The sequence below is a fragment of the Lutra lutra genome, chromosome 15, assembly GCF_902655055.1.
Source record: "Lutra lutra chromosome 15, mLutLut1.2, whole genome shotgun sequence".
Classification (NCBI taxonomy): domain Eukaryota; kingdom Metazoa; phylum Chordata; class Mammalia; order Carnivora; family Mustelidae; genus Lutra; species Lutra lutra.
Genome location: NC_062292.1, coordinates 12,944,800 through 12,965,907, shown reverse-complemented (window position 1 = coordinate 12,965,907; position 21,108 = coordinate 12,944,800). Strand labels below are relative to the sequence as shown.

The following is a 21,108-nucleotide window of genomic DNA, read 5'->3' as shown; positions in this document are numbered from 1 at the left end:
ACAATGAGCTACCAGCTCACACCTTTACTGTTAGAATGGCTATCATCAAAAAGATGAGAGATAACACGTGTTGGTGAGAAAACAGAATCCTTGTACACTGTTGATGGGAAGGTAGTGTTGTAGCCACTATGGAAAATACGGAGGTGCTTCAAAAAATTTAAAAATAGAACTCCCATTTGACCCAGCAATTCCACTGCTGGATATTTATCCAAAAGAAGTGAAAACAGGACCTTGAAGCATCATCTGCACTCCCATTTTCATTGCAGCACTATTCACAATCTTCAAGGTATGGAAATGATAAAAGTGCCCATCAACAGATGAATGGATAAAGACGTGAGATACACACACACACACAATGGAATACTATTCGGTCATAGGGAAAAGGAAATCCGGCAATATGGATGAACCTTGAGGGCATTTTGCTAAGGGAAAAAAGTGAGACGCAGAAAGACAAAAACTGTGGAATCTAAAAACTAAAAAAAAAAAAAAAATCTAAAAACTAAAAAAAAAAGAGGAAAAAATGTCAAAGTCATAGAAACCACTTTTCTATGGTTTGCCAGAAGCCTGTGAAAGAAAATTTCCCCTAGTATAATGATAATGTCTCCCTGATGCAGTGATGTCCACGCCTGTCACAGAGAGACAGGTGGCAGTGATGGAGAAGGAGCCCACACCTGTAGCCATCACTGGTCTGGTTCTTAGACTGGCACAAACCAGAGGCGTGCAGGCAGGGGGGTGGGTCAAGTAAAAGGGGCAGAGTTCCCATTGGATTCTAATCACTTCTGTGCTGTAGAGTTCCTGAGTTCACTGCAAACCACTCAAACCTGTTGGATCCCAATTCCTTTATTTCTTAGGGGTATTTAATATAAAAAGAGAAAACTTGAATTCCTAAGAAGAAATCCCAGGAAATCAACAGGGTTTACTTTTTAAGAAAAGGGGGAGGTATAGAGGAAGACAAGGTATTAATGGGGATTCATTTAGAGTCGAGACTTGGGAGGCCTTGAATGGATCTAACGGAGGTTGGAGGGTTTAAGGCAACCAGACTTACAATAAAAGAGCCACAGCATCTCTAGGGCAGAGTCTTAGGACCTATCTGCTCAGTAGCAACTAACCCAAAGGGTCGTCCTAAGTCCCCTCAGGGCCCATTAGTTCAAGTTGTTAAAGCCCTGTGCTGATGGGATCACAGGTGTTACCTCTGTGTATATGTGACTGTCCCCACATTAGACTGAGTCCTCGCCCCAGTCAGTAGTCGCACATGTACTCGCCAGGGACAAAACGGGGGACTGGCTGGGAGAGTACAGGTGAATCCCTACCTTTGGAATCTAGCTCAAAGTACACTTGGCTCAAACTCCACATGATGATACCTCAGGTTTGGCACAGTGTTTGTATGGTGTCCTACATGTCACTGGCATTTCATAGTCATTTTGAAAGAACATGTGAGCAGCAAGAGAAGACAAGATTCTACTCTGAGGGCCATTAAGCTGAGGCACTAGCCTAGTGGGTTGACCAGTTGGCCTGACTGGCAATTCTCCTTCAGGAACTCGGTACTCAGAATTCTTTATCTTTGAGGAAACCACAGCGTTCTTCTTTCCTGAGGGCTTCCCGGGCATTTCAACCAGGCCTGTGGGGCTGGTCACCCAGGCTCACAGTGAGAGCTGTATCTGAGCTCAGGCATGCAGAACTAGAGGGCTGGGCCTGTGACGGCAGGTCCCAAAATAAGGTGCCAAGCCCTACTTCTCACTTTCCCCTTGTGCCCTGTGAGATGCTGGCACTGCCTTCGAAGCCATTACTCAGCAGCCAGAATGTACAGAAATAGGCCTGGTGCACTGACCCAGCAGGTCACAGTTCTTCCCTCTGGCAGAGTCCTGTCCTGAGATGGTAGGCCCCCCCTGTGTGGGGACGTGACCTGGCCTCCCACTCTCACTTCCTGTCAGGCAGTAATCTTGCCAAAGGACTGGGCTTTACTTAACTGTTTCTAGGCCGTTGAACATGTATCTCCTTGCCTCTGGGCTCTACAGTACATTAACCCGTAAACACACTTCCTTACCTTCCCCACCTTTTCCACACACACTCTTCACACCTGCTCATCCTAAATGAAAACCTGACCTGCCTTGTCTCCCTGCCCTCTCCAGAGGAGGCTGCTTCTCTACCTTCCCTGGTTTTCAAGGTCAGAACAACCTGGCTTTCAGAGTTCCCTTTGATTTCCCTAAACCATGCTTCTCCACCCCTCTTGAGCACGCCACCCCACTGACTGGTCACCTTGTCCATTCAACTGTTTACTGATTTTTTGGCATTCTCTTATCCTCCTCAGTGGCTTAAGATCTGCCTCACAGCTTTCCTGGCCACTTCATCCCTGAGAGACAAAGGGACCCTCCAAAAACTCTGGATTCACCATCATTTTGAAAACTACGAATGACTAAATTCTGCCCAACCCATCACTCACTGTGATGAACAAAATTTGAACATGGGCATCAGAATGGCACGTCACCTCAAATTCTCACAGCCCTACTTGGACTACAACCTACTTAATTTCCTTCTACCTGTCAAGGTATTTCTTCCTCATCTGTTCACCCTCCTCAGAATCTCTTGCTTCCTCCATGTCCAGTCTGGACCTACTGGTCCGCCATTTCCAAGATGCTCATGGATCCCTTTCTTTATTCTTCCCTGGGTCCTTTCTTGCTGATTTCCTATCTTGGCTAATCTCTAACTCAGCTTTCTTTGCCTCTCCTCCCAGATTGCAGAGCTCTGCTGGAAATTTTTAATTTCTGTGCTGCCTGAGCCCTCAACAAACCATGTCGAGGTCTCTCTTCCCCACCATTTGTTTTTTTTTTTTTTTAAAGATTTTATTATTTTATTTGACAGAGAGATCAAGAGAGGGAACACAAGCAGGGGGAGGAGCAGAGGGAGAGGGAGAAGCAGGCTCCCTGCTGAGCAGGGAGCTGGACTCCGGGTTTGATCCCAGGACCCTGGGATCACGACCCGAGCCGGAGGCAGACGCTTAACAGACTGAGCCACCCAGGCGCCAACCCCCCACCATTTGTTCTTCAGGGTAGGAATTTTGGCACCCCAGAACAGCTATAGAAAGTTAAAACTTAGCACACGCCTGGCACTTGTCTAGGCACTTTATACATACCAGCTCATTGGACCCATACCTGATGACAATAAGGAAAATACTCTGAATGCTTTTCTTACTTGGTGAGCAAACTGGGGCTCAGAAAGAGTCAATAAATTGCAGAAGGCCACAGAATTAGCAAGTGGCAGAGTCAAGATTAGAGAATCTGGGTAGGACATTATTCTGTGTCTCATCGTGAGACGATCATAAACTTTGCACAAAGTCTGTTGACTTTCATCAGAGCTCCTGTTGTAGTCCAGCAATATTTTAAGTCAACCCTTGTTCGCCCCTAATTGGATGCGTTTGTATCTCAACTCTGACTCTTATTATTTTTGGTCAGTTTTGATCAGAGACCAAAGGCATCACCTCAGAAGTCCCAGTGAGCATCTAGAACTTCAGGGTATTCTCTAATTTTCTCCTGACTCATTGCTGATTGAATCAGCTCCCATAGAGCATCCCTCTGGACCACATAAACCACAACCCTGGGTCCTTCCAACTATTTAACCGGGCTGCAGTGTCCTGGTCTCCGTACAGTAGGGAGGGGAGAAGACACTTTAATTTTTGTAATTGTTATGTCAGGCCACTTCCATGTGAACTGGCTTTGGAGGCTGGGACCGAAAACCCTGCTACTTACTAGATTCTATGAGTAAATGATTTTAAACTCAGAGGTTTAGTTTCTTTTTCTGTAAAGTGGGGGGATAATAATAACATTTTTAAAGGGCTGTATTTTTAAGGAGCCTGGCACAGATCAAGCACTTGAAGTATTTGTTCCTTTCCTTCTCTTCTCCATACCCTCCTTTCACCTTGCCTATACATTTATTCCATCTTTCCCACCCAAAGATCTTTTCCTGACTATTGCTCACTTCTCTTCTCAGCCAGACTCCTTGGAGAGTAAACTATATGGGCAATCTCCCATTTCTCCCTGATACTGCCCCCTGGTTCCAATATGACCCCTCTAAATGATCAAATGCAATTGACATCATTTGTTCTTCATCTTGCCTGATTTTTTTCAATTTTATTTCCTGAAACTCTATCCTGACCATCTCTCTTTTTTTTTTTAAGACTTTATTTATTTGACAGAGATCACAAGTAGAAACAAGACTTTATTTATTTATTAGACAGAAATCACAAGTAGGCAGAGAGGCAGGCGGGGTGTGGGGGGACAGGTTCCCCGACGAGCAGAGAGCCCGATGTGGGGCTTGATCCCAGGACCCTGGGATCATGACGGGAGCTGAAGGCAGAGGCTTTAACCCACTGAGCCACCCAGGAGTCCCCTGACCATCTCTTTCTAAAATGACTCCTTCACACTCACTTCTGTCACTTTTTATTTCTTTTTTATTTATTTATTATTATTTTTTTAATTTTTTAGAGATTTTATTTATTCATTTGAGAGAGAGAGCACGAGAAGGGGAGAGAGGCAGAGGAGAAAGCAGACTCTCCGCCCAGCAGGGAGCCTGATGCGGGGGCTTGATCCCAGGAACCTGGGACCATGACCCAAGCCGAAGGCAGATGCACAACCATCTGAGCCACCCAGGCGCCCCTGACTTATTCCTTTAATCACCCCCAAATGTTGGCTTTTCTCCATATGTTCTCCCAGCAGCACTGGCATGGCTTGGGAGCTTGTTAGAAATGTAGATTTTCAGGTTCCACCTCAGACTCCCTGAATCAATAAACAATGGGGATACTTGCTCAAGTTTGAGAACCACTGTGCCACACATTTTCTCTGGCTAATCTCTATGAGCTCCCCTTTTAACCATTCTTTTCCCACTTAGTACTCCAAAAATTCTTTCTCTCCAGACCACTCCCCAGAGCTCCAGTTGTACTCATACAACTACCTATGGGGCATCTCCCCTGGCTGTCCATTAGGTAAATCCTATCATTTCTGTATCCACTTTCCCCAAATGATACCACCGTTACCAAGTTGGCAGTGCCAGGATCCTGGGATTCACAATTCCTCGTTTACCCACCAAAGAAAACACTAGTGTGCCACTTTAGGAGCAGCTCTCAAATCGGCAGTGTCCTCTAATCGGCGCCATCATTACTTTCCTGCAGGCCCATCCTCCTCACCGCTTGGATTACTAGTGTCCTTCTAATTGGGTCACCGGAGTCTGGTCCCTTTCAGGACTTCTCAACCCTTCACATTGCCACCAGAATCATCTAAAATAAAAATTGGATTGGGCTTATCTCCTGCTTAGTCATTCAGTGGCTGTCCAAGGCCTTTGAGGTCAAGTTCAAACTCAGTATGGTGGCACTGTAGGAGCGTTTCTGCCCTGACCCCTGCTCGCCTCTGCGGCCTCATCTCCTGCTGGGTCTTTATGTGCTTTCTCTGCTCCCACTCTAACAGGAAACTGGAACTACTTAAAGAGTTCCTCAGTCAGCCACTCTTTCTCACACCCTCAAACCGTTGTTCATGCTAGTTTGCTAGTTCCTTTGTGAGGAATGTCCTTCCTTCACTTACCATCTGGAAAACGTTCTTCTCTAGGGCTCGGCTCAGTCAGCCCCCGCCCCCCGGATGTGCATGCTCAGTCTGGTGTGCGCCCACAGCCCCCATGTCATGTCTTCATCAGAACCCTTATGACACTGTGCTCTGCCCCGTGCTAGGCAACTGGGAGCAGCTTGAGGACAGGCCTGTATGTTAATTTATTTAGTGCAATGCTCAACACACAGTAGGTATTCAGCAATAGCTGCTTAGTAAGAAAGATAGCTTTCTCTCTTTTTTTTTGAAATGCATCTACATTTACTGCTGTTTCCTAACTGCCCCATCCTTTCATTCCCAGACAGCTTAGCCTCATGATGCTATGAAAAAAGCTCTTGAGAAGGACAAAGATGTGGCTTTATGTCTCATTTTAACTTATTCTGCCCCAGTGAACCACTTGTTTCTCAAAAACTTCTCTTCCCCAAGTTCCTCAACTGATGCTTTTTGAATTCTCTACTTTATGGTCTGCATCTGCATTGACTCTCCTTTCTCCAGGGTTGTTACAACTGCTCTGCATTGCAGAGGGTGGCTGGTGGTGCCGGGGGCTGGCTTGCTGGGAGAAAAAGGCCCTGATTTGTGGCTTTTGTTTATTCCACGATGTAAAGACTCTCATCAGGATCAATTTCAAGCTACCAGCATTTTAACGACCAGCTCACAAAATGTCCGAGTATTCCATAACTGGCTCTCATGAACATACCATTGGGTATGGAGAAACGAGTAAGACTAGTTTGACATCTAGGAGGATACAATCTGGTGGAGGGAATATGAAAATAATTATAAAACAAATGTGATAAGCACTACTGAGAGCATTTAAACAAGGCACCAGGTATGGGGCTGAGTGAAAGGCTTAATTAGGAAAACCTATTAGTACCTCCTATGGGAAGGTAGGAGGGTTTGAACTGAACCTTAAAAATGGTATGTAGAGGAATGGCTAGTAGAACATTAAGACTGGGGTGCAAAGAATGCGGGGTACCAGAATGGATTCTGCCACTAGTTTCGTGACCTTAGTCAAAATTGGTTAACTTTCTTGGGCCAGTTTCTGCATCTTGAAAATAAGAGTTTTACTTCCACAGCTCATTCTGCTTGGATTTGATGATAGTCCTTGGGAAGAGAAAAATATGAGTGGGGGAGTAAGGAAAAAGGAAGAAATAACGTTTAGTGTGAAGCTTTTAGGAGGCCAAATGCTGTAGGAATCTCTCGTCTAACTAGTCCTCCCTACTAACTTCTGGCTTAGTCCCCATTATGAAAATCCCAATCCCATGTCTGAATGATTGTGTGGTTTGCTGAAAGCTCAGTTCTTGTCTTTTTATCTGAATGAATATAGTGAATCCTGATAGTATATGTGGATGCAAGTCAGTTCATTCTTCTGTGTTGAGGGAACAGAGGATTTTCCTTTTCCCTTAGAAAGTATTAAAAAGATCCCACAAACTTCCCTAGTATCTATTCCATTTGAATAATTGTTATTATCTAATCTATCTAGAATTTCCCCATCCCTGCTTCTTGCCTAATCTTCTCTCAAGAACTATCTGATCTTCATTCCTTTTCAAAAACATTTAAAAAATCATGAATCATAAAAGATAGAAATGTGCATAAAACATAAATGTAAGACATAATTATAAAGCAAACACCCATGCAACCACCAAGCATAACCCAGGAAGTCCTCTCTGTGTTATTCCCCGAGTACGACCTTCCAGGAGGGATCCACTATCTTGATTTATTGTGATAATGATCTTCGTTTGCCTTTTACCACCCATGTATGTATCCTTCAATCCTACTTCTGTATTGCATTTTTCATTAACATTTGGTATGAAGAGAACCATACTGTATGCGTTCCCTTGTTTCTTGCTTCTTTTGTTCACCACTCTAACCTTCATACATGTTGTGTGTAGCTAGTTTATTCTTTTTTTTTTAAGATTTTATTTATTTATTTGACAGTGAGAGATCACGAGCAGAGACGCAGGCAGAGAGAGACAGGAGGAAGCAGGCTCCCTGCTGAGCAGAGGCCCAATTCGGGGCTCAATCCCAGGGCCCTGAGATCATGACCTGAGCCAAAGGCAGAGACTCTAACCCACTGAGCCACCCAGGCGCCCCATAGTTTATTCTTTTTCATTTCATGGTTACACAGTGTTCTACCATGAGTATTCCAATTCACCAATTCAACTGTGGCTGGATACTGGCATTGTTTCCAGCCTTTGGGCAGTATAAACAATGCTGCTCTGAACATCTTTGTCATGCCCAGCATATGTGAGCTTCCCAAGGGTACAGAGGTTAGAAGCATTAGGTCACAGGGTATATACATCCTGATCTCCATTCTTCATTCTTTCCCCAACATTAGTGAGCAAGACTTTTTTTCTTTTCTGAAGAATTTTAACTTCTGTGCCTTTGTTCCTGTTTTCCTAAACTTCAATCATCTTTGTTAATCTTACATTCCTGTAACACACATAATCATTACTGATTCTAGCTTCTAGCTCTGTATATCATCTTCCTCCAGTGGCTGTGAATGGTGCCTGCTCCAAGAAGTAACATTACTTCATTTATTACTCAAAGAGGAAATGTATTTGGAACATTTTGAGAGTTCTTCTTGTTTGAATGTGTGCAAAACAGAAATCCTGCATTTGATTATTAATAGAGGGCCAGGGACAACTTCTTTCTTTGAGGCATTATAAGTATAGGAATTAAGACTATGGGCTTTGAGTCAGACCAAATCCGTAAGCTGCTGGCTGTGTCTTTAGGCTAATTACCTACTTCTTTGTGCTTTAGTTTCCTCATCTGTCAAAATGTGGATAACAAATTATATCCACCCATAGGGTTATTGTGTGCATTACATGAAACAATCTACAAGTTTGATCAAAAGAGGTTTGTTAACTTGGTCTTTAGGGAGAAAGACATGGAAAGACAGGCTTTCAAAATGCTTACAGGTTATGTAGTGAGGACATATATTATGAGTTTGTCTCCAGTGTTTATACTGAGCCTAAACACTTTCTCCACTCCTCTTTCTGGAACAGCTGGTCAGGACAGGTAAATGAGATGCTGCCAAAGGCCACAGAATGGAGTGATAGGAATTGGCCTATTTGGGAATCAAATCCACAACTGGCTTTAATTACCATCAACTGAGTTCAGTGGGCAACATAACATGAAAAAGGAGAAAGTGAATGGGACTAGAAATACTGTCAAACAAGAAAGCAAGAGGACACTAGAGAATAGCTCAAATTAACAAGCTGCTCTGAATGGCATCCTCTCTTTTTGAAATCTATTGTGCAGGAGAGTTGGCTGTACCCGAGAGCATTCCTAGTCATCAAAAAACCACAATCTAATTTTCCTTATCCTCCTGACTCTCCATGTATAATTCTAGACTTTGTTGCTTACATATCCTGGTTTTAGGATATAGTTTTCCACAGCTAGAAACTTAATTATAGGTTTAGCACTTCAAGGCCAATACCTGATTGCCTAATTAGGGAACCTGAGAAATGTTTAGCATAACCACCTCCTTCCTACCCCTACCCTGAAGTTATTAATGTTCACTTCAAATTGTTTGCTAGTCAACCCTTGTGAAAATACTGATTTTTGGACTCTGAGTCTCTTAGTCCTACATAAAGCTATCTAAATTTAATAAGGCTTTTGAGGAAGCAGCATTTCCAGCTTGACATTAACTGGTAGGCCAAATAATGATCCATTATAGAGACAAAAATGCTTACTGGAATTTAATTTTAATTATTTCAGTTCCTGTACAACTGTTTATTTCACAGTTACACATAATAAACTCTATTACGCTTCTTACTGAAAATTCGTGGAAAATTTTGAGTGCATGGTAGGTTATGGAAAAAAAAGGTGGAAGAGAAAAAGGGGAAGAATGGTTCTGAATGATTATTGAATGATGTGGTGTGACAGTACTTGCCAACTTCATGTCAACATAGCAAGGCCAGATGATTTATTTATAGTTTACTTTTCAGTAACATGTATTATCTGGTAGTATATTGCTGGGGGAAGGGCTGATTTGTATAATTATTTTACTTTTACACTATGACTTGAAAAATGAGTAGGCTGATAACAGGAAAACAAAAAGCCGCCCTTAACATCTTCATTTGAATTGATAGTTTTGGCACCAACCCAAGCGGGGGGCTGAGCATGGTGGGATGCTCTGTCTGCAGAGGTGCAGATGCCTGCTCCTAATAAGAGAACGCCACATTCTGTAAATTCCCGTAAGTTTGGAAACCAGGATCCTGAACAGTAGCAGTGGCAGCATAATTTGGTGCTCAGAGGCTAAGTCAAACCCCAGTGTTGTGTTTGTCTGCCAAAGTGTCAAAGAAAGCTCCATGGCTGGTATTCTGGCACTGATGTGACACTGATAACGGGTAATAGTGGCATCAAAAAGAAGCCCAGGGAAGAATCTCATTAAGTGAGAAAAAAGAATCTTGGGTCTACACATTACTTCTCAACCAAATGTGTGAATCTTGCATCCTACAAAATCAGTTACTAAGAGAGCAACGTGGCCTGCTTTGCGCTTCATCTCATGTGCTGACTCAATGGCCATGGAACACAATAGCCTAACAAGTGATCAAGAGTTGGCCCTGAAGGCCAGCCAGCTGCAGCTTCCTCCCCAAAGGTGAACACATGTTAAACAATGTAGCCGAGCTGGGACAGCAGTCAGGAAATGGGAGGGTTCGTGTGAGCCAATGCTTTGGCTTGCTTTGGTGTCCAGGATTCAGATTTACAAATTATAACCTCTCTGAATACTGGCTGAGACCACAGATGAAATAACCTCTGTAATTTTAATGTGTGCTTGGTAGGTAAGAATCATTAATCTCAAACACCTGCGGAACTGGAGTTATTTTTGTTTTCATTTTGTTTTTCTAAAGGTCTACTTGCTCCTTTTGAAAAGCAGTAGGACTGGGAGGCTCAGGCAACATCGAGGGGGAAAAAATAAAAGCTTCCCAGGTGATTCTTACTTAGTTCCCATACCTCTGAGGTCCACGGCTCTAGTGGAACGGGATGAGTGAACAGGAGTGAGTGGATGAACAAGAATGAGTTAGAACTGAAAAGTTAAACCTCTATGCCTACTTATCAAAAAACGATAGAATCCCTTCTTTCCCTATTAGTCTTGAGACTAATAGCTAACAGTAATTGTTCAATAAATGTAGCTAGTGTGTGCCAGGCACCGTCCAAAGAGCTATATTCGTGCGATAACCACACAATCCCATTTTATAAATGAGAAAACTGATTCTCAGAGAGGTTAAGGAACTTGCCCAGGGTCACACAGCCAGGGCTTGGATTCAAAGCTAGGCAGTTTGGGTATAAAGATCATGCTTTTAACTATTATTCATAATATTGTAAAGAATATAATAAAAACATGCATGAGAAAGTCATTTTACTTTGAAAAGTTCCGGAGCTCTAAGCAGCTGTTGAATGAAGTTCCTGGAAGGAAGAGTCTGCATTGCATCTAGACAGCACTTTTGCTACATTAATAGCTGCTCGCAAATAGCATCTCTCAAAGGACTTGAAAATCTGATCTTTGCCTATTTCTTTCAAATGGTGACTTTACCCATCGAAGCACCATAGATAAAGTGACTCCTTTGACAACAAAAACTGAAGAGAAGAACTCCGCAGACCAGGTGCCTCACACAGGGCTTGGCACCCAGGTGATGAATAAAATGGTGACTGCATTGAAAGCCTTCCAATCAAAGGCATTTTGAAATGTGGTATTCATAGTCCACAAAATGGCTTGAATACAAATTATTTAGAATGTCAAAACAGGAAGGGGCATGTGGCAAGTTAAGGAAATTGAGGAGAAATGAAGTATAAATGGAATACTAAACCTTTGAAATTCAAAATAAAAAGCCTGGTTATATATCCTTGAAATCCTCTTTCTTGGCTTAGCCGGGAAATAGAGGGATAAGCTTTGGGGATGGAACAAGCCTATTCTTTAATAATATAATACTTCTTATTTGAGTACTATGTACTTGCTGTAAGCCTACTGATCTGAACAAGCTACTTAGTATGCTCAGGTGATTTTTTTTTTTTAAGATTTTTTTATTTGACAGAGAGAGAGATCACAAGTAGGCAGAACAGTGGGCAGAGAGGGGAAAGCAGGCTCCCTGCGAAGCAGAGAGCCTGACATGGGGCTCAATCCCAGGACCCTGAGACCATGACCCGAGCCGAAGGCAGAGGCTTTACCCACTGAGCCACCCAGGCGCCCCTGCTCAGGTGATTTTTTGAAAAGGTGGACTTTCCCCTACATCATTCCCTAACGACCCTCGTGGTTTTTAGCAGGCACTCAAACATAGCTCAGAAATAAAACAGGTTTTTCCACCACTTTAGACAATGAAATGAATCCCTATCACAAGCTGGGCCTGTACTCCTAGCATCGGATCTAATGAAGCATTAGACTCACCTCATATCCAACGTATTGTTGTGTCTGGCCTCCCTATAACTTTCAACCAGTACCTAAAGAGCTAATGCATAAAGCAGGGTTTTCCGTAATTCCCAAGAATTTAAAGACTGGTTATTTCATGATGTGGCTTGATCCAAACCTTGGGAAGACCTGTTGAGAAGTAGTGAGACTTGATGAGCAAGAGCTCACGGGGCCCACATTCAGCCCTTTCACTGCCTTAAGGAGGACAACAACTCAGTCTCTCCAGCATGACAGTCTCACCCCGTCTCTCTCTGCTGCACATCTGTAAAATGTGCGTGCTGCCTAGTTGTGGAACTGATTCTATGAGACTCGCTGGCCTTTGCTTTAAGAGCAGTGTGAAAGGAAATCCAGACCCTCTTGGGACTAAGAAAAGCAGAGAAACAGACCCCAGAGCGGCAGTTTACCTGCTGTGATAGGCTCTCAAAAAGCACATGTTGCCCTGATATGTGACCTATACAAGATCATGACATAGGCTATTCCAAGCTGGGGTATAGAGCAACATACACACACAAACTTTAAAAAAGTTATCTCCAGGCATCCATATTGCACAGCTGAGGATTTAAAAAATGATTCCTATATAGGGTGTTCCAAAAGTCTTAGTGAAGTTTTAAGCTACTGGGGCTGGAGATGGGGTGGTGAACTGAACTCGCCCTCTGCCAATCCAGCAGGGGTAGCTACAGATGGTCTTCATTTATCATCAGTTAAATGGGCAGCCCAGATTAAAGGAAACATTTTAAAGGACTAATTAGTCAACCCTCACAAAAGTAAATTAAGGGCCTGTGTTGAAACAGCCAAAGGAAACTCTAATACAGCGCTGTAGCAATAATGCTTGGAGTGTATTCAAATGGAAAAGCTTGGGCTGGAAATACTTGTTTAGAAAAAGAACTACATCACTCCACCCTACTTCATCAAGTAATCCAAGCCATCTTAAACACTCAAGGTCCAACCAAGCAAGACCTATTTTATTAAAACCTCTTTCAGCTTGAACTAGATCATATCTTTGGGAATAAACAATTTTACTCAATGAAGAAGTAGAAAGGATTCTTGATTACTACTATAGTTCTTCTCTGTAGACTGCTTCTAGGTTAATGCAAAAAGCTCAGAAAAGGATATCAGATAAGGTAAAAGGCTTTATTATTCAGGATCAGCTCAAAGTCTGACACTGACAGAGGCAGGAATAATTATTATCTCATTACATTTGACCTTTGGCACCCATTTGAACTACTAGTTTTCCAAGTGGGACATGTTACAGCCAGTAGACTCTCAGCACAGTTTCTGTCAGCCACATTTACCCCAATTTTACTCAGCAGAGCTGTTAGGAGATGTTCAAGGATACAAAGAATATAATACCTACTTTAGCTTTTCCCCACCCTACCCCTCTGGCTTTCAAAGCAAGAGATAGGTAGCATTATTAGCAGATATGGTCATAAATAACACCTTTCCACAGCCTAACATTAAAAAATCAAACACCAATTATAAGCAGAGTTTCTAAATATTCAGTTAATGCTGTGGAGTGCTTTGTTTCAAAAACAGCAATTCTGTGGCTTCTCTTTATTTCACTCCTTGCATAAAACCAAGGAGAATCCATGTTTAATTCACATACGTAGTTCTGGTTGGTACAAGCTTAACTTAGAGGAATCAAAGGAATTAAAATTTGTCATTAAGAAAAGATTTTTAAATTATGACAAAAATATGAATAAAATCTACATATTTCTTAGGGATATGGATAAAATGAATCAAGTTTCATGATTGTTAGGGGATTCCCTTCCAAGGACATAGTACATAGAGGGTACACGGAGCTTGTGTCTCTGAGGTTATAAAGGGGAAAAGTAGAAAACAACAGTTCATTTCAAGATGACTGATATGTAACTGCTGACTAAAGGGAAGATGTTCAAAATATTTTGCACATTATTAACTTAGAATCAATCTAAACACCTTCTATATTAAATATTTAGAGAAATTTCCAGGACTTTTCAGCTCGGGGCTATACTAGAAGGTTATTATTTTTTATGTATATGAAGAGAATCCAAAAAAATGAAGCTAAAGCCAAGAATTATTTTTTAGGTTCTGGATTTTCAGTTCGGAGCTATGTTCTTTTATTAAAATATCAGTAAGAAATTATTACTTTTTCTTAAATTCAATGACTTACATTTTTAAAAAGTTGCAGCCCCTAGAGAACTGAATTCAAGTTGAATTCAAACCCCAACTTTAATGTATGACTACTGATTTTATAAATATCTTTGTCTAATAAATGGCAAAAATTGTAACCTCTTATAGAACATGATGTTGAGTTGGTACCATAGTAAATTGCTTAGTGAAAATAGAAGGACCTTAAGTCTCATGTGAGAGATTATATTTGGGGGAAAAAAGACAAGTAAAGTTTCTAGTGTTATTCTCCTAGTTTCTCCAAAGAGTTGATAGTTATCACTGCTCTTAAAATAAAGATGATTTTAACTTAAGAGACTATATTTTAACACTGAACACTGAATCAAGATAAATGCACTTATCTGAATATCACATTTTTACATATACTAAAAAAACAAAACAAAAAACTCCCAAAAGTGTAGTGAAAAGATTATATAAATTTTAAATGAAACTATATTTGAGGCAGCACAGAACCAGAGGTCCCCAGCAGAAGACTTCTTCAGCAACCGGCCTTCACAGACAGGCCTCCTGCTGTGACCCGCAGATACTTTCCACTGTGCACCCACAGTCTCAAAGTAACAAGAGACAAGTCTTACTTTCTGCCTCTATGAACTGGGATGTCATTATTGTAGAGAAGAGGCATAATTTAAAAGGTGAAGACTACTCATTCAAAAAGTTACAGAGTGATAAACTTACTTTATGGAATTAAACACAGCATTCATCCCAAGGAAGCTGCATATAAGCTATGGTAGTAGAACCAGAGCAGGTAAACTTCAGAGTTGAAAGGATTTTCTCTGAAAACTAAAACAAAACAAAAAAAACAAAAAAAAACAAAAACAAACACAAAAAAACAAAAAAGAAAGGTAGCTTTCTTAAAGATTAGAGTTATAGAATCATTCTGTTGTATTTTTTGTCTTGTTTTAATGGGCCAAAGTTCAGTTAACTCACTCAGATTAGAATCTATAATTCTGTTGACTGTTCGGGACTGCAGTAGTCGTCTTGGGATTTTCTATGGAAGTATGTACAGATTTTCCTCATGGAGCTGGGAGTAATAGTGACCTAGAAAAGGAAAGTTTAGATTTCAGAGATTTTCTAAGATAAAGTTCAGCTGTTAACTTGAATCAGTTACCACTAAAAGGCATTTTAAATTACAATAACTAGAAATTTGATTATTTAGTCAGTGAGCTTTCAGTCCCAAATATTCTGATGGCACTGTGTCTTCTGGCTGATTTGTACTGAATTTAATAAAAACTGAATAGGTAGTACACAAGGATGGAAGGGACAGATTTTTCATGTGAATGGAAAATATTCACCAGTTAAACCTTCTAGTAGAAACCAAAGGTTATAATAACCCTCCTCCTTGAAATAAATGAGTAAATCACCCTCCCAAATTTACAAATGGGATAGTGATTCAAATGGCAGCTGCTACTTTCTTCTGAAGAAATGACATTATCATCATGCACATAAAGCAGAAAATTCTTTTAAAGAAACGTTAGCTTCAAAGACTGAAATTATAAAACCAGAAATGTATGGGACCAGAACGCTATTTTTGAAAGCCTTTAAAATTAACACATTAGTGAAAATAATTTTTTACTGAAATTATTTTTCTGCTAACACACAGCTGAGAACAGTTCCTCTGGAAAAAAAATAAGAAATTTGATTAGGGGTCAAAAACAGGTACAGTGATAATTTTGAAAGAAGAAAGGAAAGACTCCTTATAGCTAGTTTTTTTGTTTTGGTTTTTATTTTCATGTTCTGTAGCAAGGTCTTGGTTGGAGCTTGTGTTTGAAGTAATCTTTAAAATATTTCTGGTTTATTTCTCCTCTAATTATGTGATAGGCTTCATGACAGTAGGAGGGGGATATGAACACTTATTAAACTAGAACTGGCCTGAGGATATCTTGCCTTTGCCTTTTAGATTCTTGGAGTGGATTTTAATCATTCTACCGTCTTCTCCTTAACACAGAGCAAGAGCTACTATGAAGCACAGCAGAACCTCCCTTAACCCATCTCGCCTTAACTTGCAAACTGATTACCTAAAGATTTTTAGTTTTTTTGACTGGTGCCCATATTCACCCAATGCTCTTAGCTACTTCCCCCCACCACCATTAATAATGAGTCACTTGCTTTCCAAGGTTCACAAAACTATTTTCTGCCAGCAGTACATGTTTTTGAAACTGTTTAACTTAAATTTATGCCAGTCAATGAAATGAGTCCTAAAAAGGTAAGTGGAACTAAGGTGAATGTTTTAAAAGTATAGATAGAGGTGAATTGCCAAAAATACTGGTGTGAGCAAGATGACTGTAAAAAAGATCGGAGAAAATCATAAAAACCCAGAAGTATTCTACATTGAAATTGCTTTGTAAGTGTCTAAGTTTCACTGTATTTTAAATAATCATAAACTGTAATTACAAACTGGAAATCTATTTATGGATTTCGGCAACTTGCCCATAAATGTCAGCTTTATCTATAAAAAGGAAGGGAATCCATAAAAAGTGGTGGCCAGGGGCTGGGGTGGGGTGGGAATAATATCAAACAATGAGGAGGGAAGATATCTTGGAACTGATATACTAGAGGATGATGAAGGCTTTGAAGAGTCAAGCAACAGGGCTAAGGGCTATAGACCTTGACAAAAGTTGTTTTTTTTTTTTAAATTAATTTATTTATTTGAAAGAGAGGGAGAGAGAGTGAGAGTACGCACCCTCAAGTGCAGGGTAAGTGGGGGAAGGGGCAAGGGAGGGAAGACTCCCTGCTCAGCTGGCAGCCAGGAGGGCTGGATCTCACAACCTGCCCCACAATCCAATCAAGAGTCAGAAGCTTAATGGGAAGAGCCACTCAGGTGCCCCGGACTTGGACAGAAGGCATTTTGATGGGAGTAAATAGGGTTGCTAGATAATAAAATACAGCAACACCCAGTTACATTTGAATTTCAAATAACTTTTTAGTATAAGGAATTTTTAGTATAAATATGTCCCATGCAATATTTTTCTCAAATTTTTGTGCTAAATCTGGCAACCCTAGGTATAAATAGATTTACTGAAAAAAGAAAAGAAAAGAAAAAAGCAAGCATCCTGACTTCTGAGAAGGGATTTGAGTCTGACCTTTCAAAAAGAAGTTAGGGAATGTATCTTCTCACTGGCCACTTTCAAGTTAGGAAATGCATCTTCCCACCGCTGCCAACTTACCGGGCCTGGAGAAGTCTTTCCACTCTGTCTCCTGGAATTGGGGGTCTGGGAGGATGGACTTCGCGGAGACGAATTTTCAGCCTTCCGTTTGGCTGCCATGGCCAATAACCAGTTTTTATTCTCTGGGGAGCTATTCTCTTTGCCCACCACCTCAGACCCTTCTCCACAAGATCCCAAAGGAAGGGGTAGTGTTCCGCAGCTTTCTGAAGCATAAGGACTGGCGGGAGAAGGAGGCTCTGAGATACTCATACTAGCTCCTTCAATCTTGCTTGGTTTGGCGGGACCTAGAGAGTCCTTACCAAGGTCTTCCTGGTTACCAGCAAGGCAACAGAGATCCAAGTGAAGCTTTTCAACTGGGTCATCAAGCTCAGTCACACAGTTGCAACTCTTTACACACTTCTGTTTCACACTCTCCAGACAACTTGAGTCTAGCCTCCTCTTTACTCGATTTCTAGACTCTGAGCAAGCCACCGCTTGGGATGATTTCAGACTCACAGGAATGAGGGCTTTTCTTGGAGATGTGATCTTGGTCTCAGAAGCAGGTGGCGTGATGGGTGGTGATGAGGATGGTGTTCGGGTCATCCAGTTTCTAATGGACATCTTGAAAGATGAGGGTGGCTTCGGAGAGACGGAGGAGACAGAGCCTCTTCTGCTGATAGGAGACCGGGCTTTGGCAGGAGGGGTTTTAATAGAGAATGTAGGAGTATTTGAAGGAAGAGGGAGGTCTCCTGCACAGCTTGGAGCACAAGCTGCTGATGATGGGGAAGAAATGGATGGACTGCTCCTTACTCTGGGCGCTTTGGCAGGAGTATTCTGGCTACTTGTCACTGTCACTGAAAAAAAAGAAGAGTCACAAAAATCAGAGGTGAAAGTCAGAAAATTCCTGAATTCTCATCAAGGAAAATTATAACTAACTTACTCATACAGAAATGGGTTTCCAAGTGAGTAGGTTATATAAATCATTGGATTCTTACCATACCCTTGCAACATTTTCCTTCCCCTTTCCTAACTGCCCTCCTCCTAACTACTGTTGTAAAACATAGACAATCTAGAAAACACAGAAAAATTTTTTAAAAAATTTAAATGAGTCCAGGTAAACCACTTTTAACATTTTTTTCTATACTTGTGTGTATGATATATACATTATACATGTCAAATTTTTTCTATATGAAAACAAGACTATAATGTATATACTATTTGTATGTAATGTATATACTAACCTTCTGCTTAGCATACCATGAATATTTTTCACATTAATATAAATTTATATTATCATTTTTAATAGCTTCAAGTATTCTAAGGTAACAGTAAGACATTCAGGTTGTTAATGATAATTTGTTTTCATATGTAAAGTTGCCATTAGGATTCCTGTATATAACTTTTGAGCAATGCAAGGGCAAAGAGGCATCACACAATGGCTCCCAAACAGATGTACTGGTCTAAAATTTGGCACATTCATTTACTGTTGACTTGAACCCAACCTTTTACCTCCTCTACTTCAGTTTCCCTATCTGTTAAATGGAAAGATTTTAATCTCCACAAAAAACAATCCCATCAATTACTCATTGAGGTTATTAGGCCTCACTTGGTTTTCCATCTTAACTTATGAATGGCTGGCTACTTTCCACAAGCCAAAGAATGCCAAAGAACATTTCAGAAGCTAAATGCTTTCTCTTAGTAAAGCAAATCAAACCGTGATAGAACTCTTCTCTATGTCCTGTCTCTTGTTTACAAGAAACAGCAAGTACTTTAGGCAAATTCTTTAAAAACTTCATGCTTCTTCCCCCTTGGGCCCCACCACAGACAACTCTGTATTTTCTTACTTTCCTTCTGAGCTTTTTAGATTGCAGAAATAGTGTTCCTATCTCCAATAACAAGGAAAGGCCATCAGTTTATTTTCTAAGTCACAAACTCTTTGAATTATAACTCTGATATTTAATTCAGTTTACCAAATTATATTCATATGCAATTGAATTCAGGATGAGCGGACATAAAAATACAATCTCTCTTTTAGTTAGAATACAGATTTACAAGCATTAATTTCAGGAATTTAGTTATCCTGTATGTTCTACCCTGTGTTTTTTACTAATAAAGCAGTTTTGCCTTGAGATAGAGAAATTCTACAAACTGACTTTTACCTGAACTTTTCCCATCAACCATATTTTTAGAAATGGCCAAAGTGATACCACTCCTTCAATAAATCATTCCTGGAAAACTCCATTTTTTTTTTTTTTAAGATTTTATTTATTTGACAGAGATCACAAGTAGGCAGAGAGGCAGGCAGAGAGAGAGGAGGAAGCAGGCTCCCTGAGGAGCAAAGAGAGAGCCCGATGTGGGGCTCGATCCCAGGATGCTGGGATCATGACCTGAGCCGAAGGCAGAGGCTTTAACCCACTGAGCCACCTAGGCACCCCAAGGAAAACTCCATTTTTGTCCTAACACGATATATAAGGGAAGTTAGTGACAGGACCTGTCCCTAAAGCATCTGGTCATTGTTCTCATACTCATGTTCTAAAGCTTGATTAGCTATTACTTCAGGAGGACAGAAACTTTTCATTTTTTCACTCCTCAGACCAGGTCAACAGTCACCGCACAGCCCCTATAGTCATTAGTTCTATTAAAGTGGGCTGAAGGATATGGTTAAGGCAGAAAGTCCTAAAATAGTATGGGTTTTACAACATGCAGGTTCTAAGACAGGATTAGGGGAGAAGGAAAAGCTGGGCCAGGGCAGCTGGGGTTGGGCCACACAGATAGCTAAGTTTCTGATACTCAAGCAGTAGACATCTGAAGTATTTACTGGAGGTCAGCAAGGTATCTGATGTGGTGGAAAGCTAGGGCATTTCTCTTTCTTTAAGATGTTAGAATGAAGGAAGGATTGGACAATAGGGGTTCAAAGAGAAGATTTTATTAACAAAACTCTAGGACAAATTTAAATCTTTAAAAAAAACCAGTAATTAGATTATTTAGATAATAAAAGTTCATGGTAAAAAAACAAAACAAAACAAAACAAAAAACACAACCAAACAGTTAACAGAAGGGAATAAGGTGAAAAGTCAAAAGTCCTCTTTTTAATCTTCTCATTTTACTCATGTTCTTGTGCAACCCACAATTTTCTATATGCCTGTTAGTACACAAAAGGTACATCATACCTTAAAAACCCAACAATGGATTATTACACACATAATTGTTACACATAATGGATTATTACACACACATTCTGCAATTTGCCCTTTTCTCTTAAAAGTGTTATCTTTTTCTCTGTATCTCCCCACGTACATTAGATGCACTGCATTCTTTTTAACAGCTATTCGGTACATCACTATATTGGTGCATCGATTTAACACGACAGGCCCATCTAGCACATCATCTACTGACTCTCCACTGACCCTAAGCACTGCCCGAGATCTGATGACCCAGTAGCATAAACTGTATTACTATCCTAAAAGCTTCCTGAAAGTCAGCTCCTTTGAGGAATTAGAGGAGAGCTTACTAATAATCAGTCACTTTGCGGCTCCTTTCTGTATAAAAGTTTGTCATCTGGCCTCACCCCACCTTTTCAGTCATATCATGTACTCTGCTACTCTGGGATCCTGTTGCAGTAGACTACTCACTGCTTCCTGAATAAGCTGCACCCTGTCACATCTCTGTCTTTGTTCATGTGGCTTTCTTGCCAAGCCTGCCCCTTCTTGGCCAGGCAAAAATTCTCATGTTTCAAGCTCTGATGACATCGGTAACTTCATTGTTACACAATTCACAAACTTCTTTCATTGTGAAGAATTCACAA

The 21,108-nt window shown here is 40.8% G+C and overlaps 1 protein-coding gene across 3 annotated transcripts in view; it reads right to left on the bottom strand.

Moving 5' to 3' along the window:
• Positions 1 to 21,108, bottom strand: part of DTL (denticleless E3 ubiquitin protein ligase homolog) — a 63,279-nt gene that overhangs the window by 6,955 nt on the left and 35,216 nt on the right. The window contains exons 14-16 of one of the 3 annotated variants that reach the window (XM_047704094.1): positions 17,325 to 18,157; positions 15,088 to 15,198; positions 13,107 to 14,933 (exon numbers count right to left, since the gene is read on the bottom strand). In XM_047704094.1, coding sequence (XP_047560050.1) covers positions 15,100 to 15,198; positions 17,325 to 18,157 — 932 coding nt within the window. In that variant the 3' untranslated portion in view covers positions 13,107 to 14,933; positions 15,088 to 15,099. Of the gene's footprint in view, positions 1 to 13,106; positions 15,199 to 17,324; positions 18,158 to 21,108 lie in introns of those variants that run through there. The other 2 variants (XM_047704095.1, XM_047704093.1) reach the window with 2 other exon arrangements.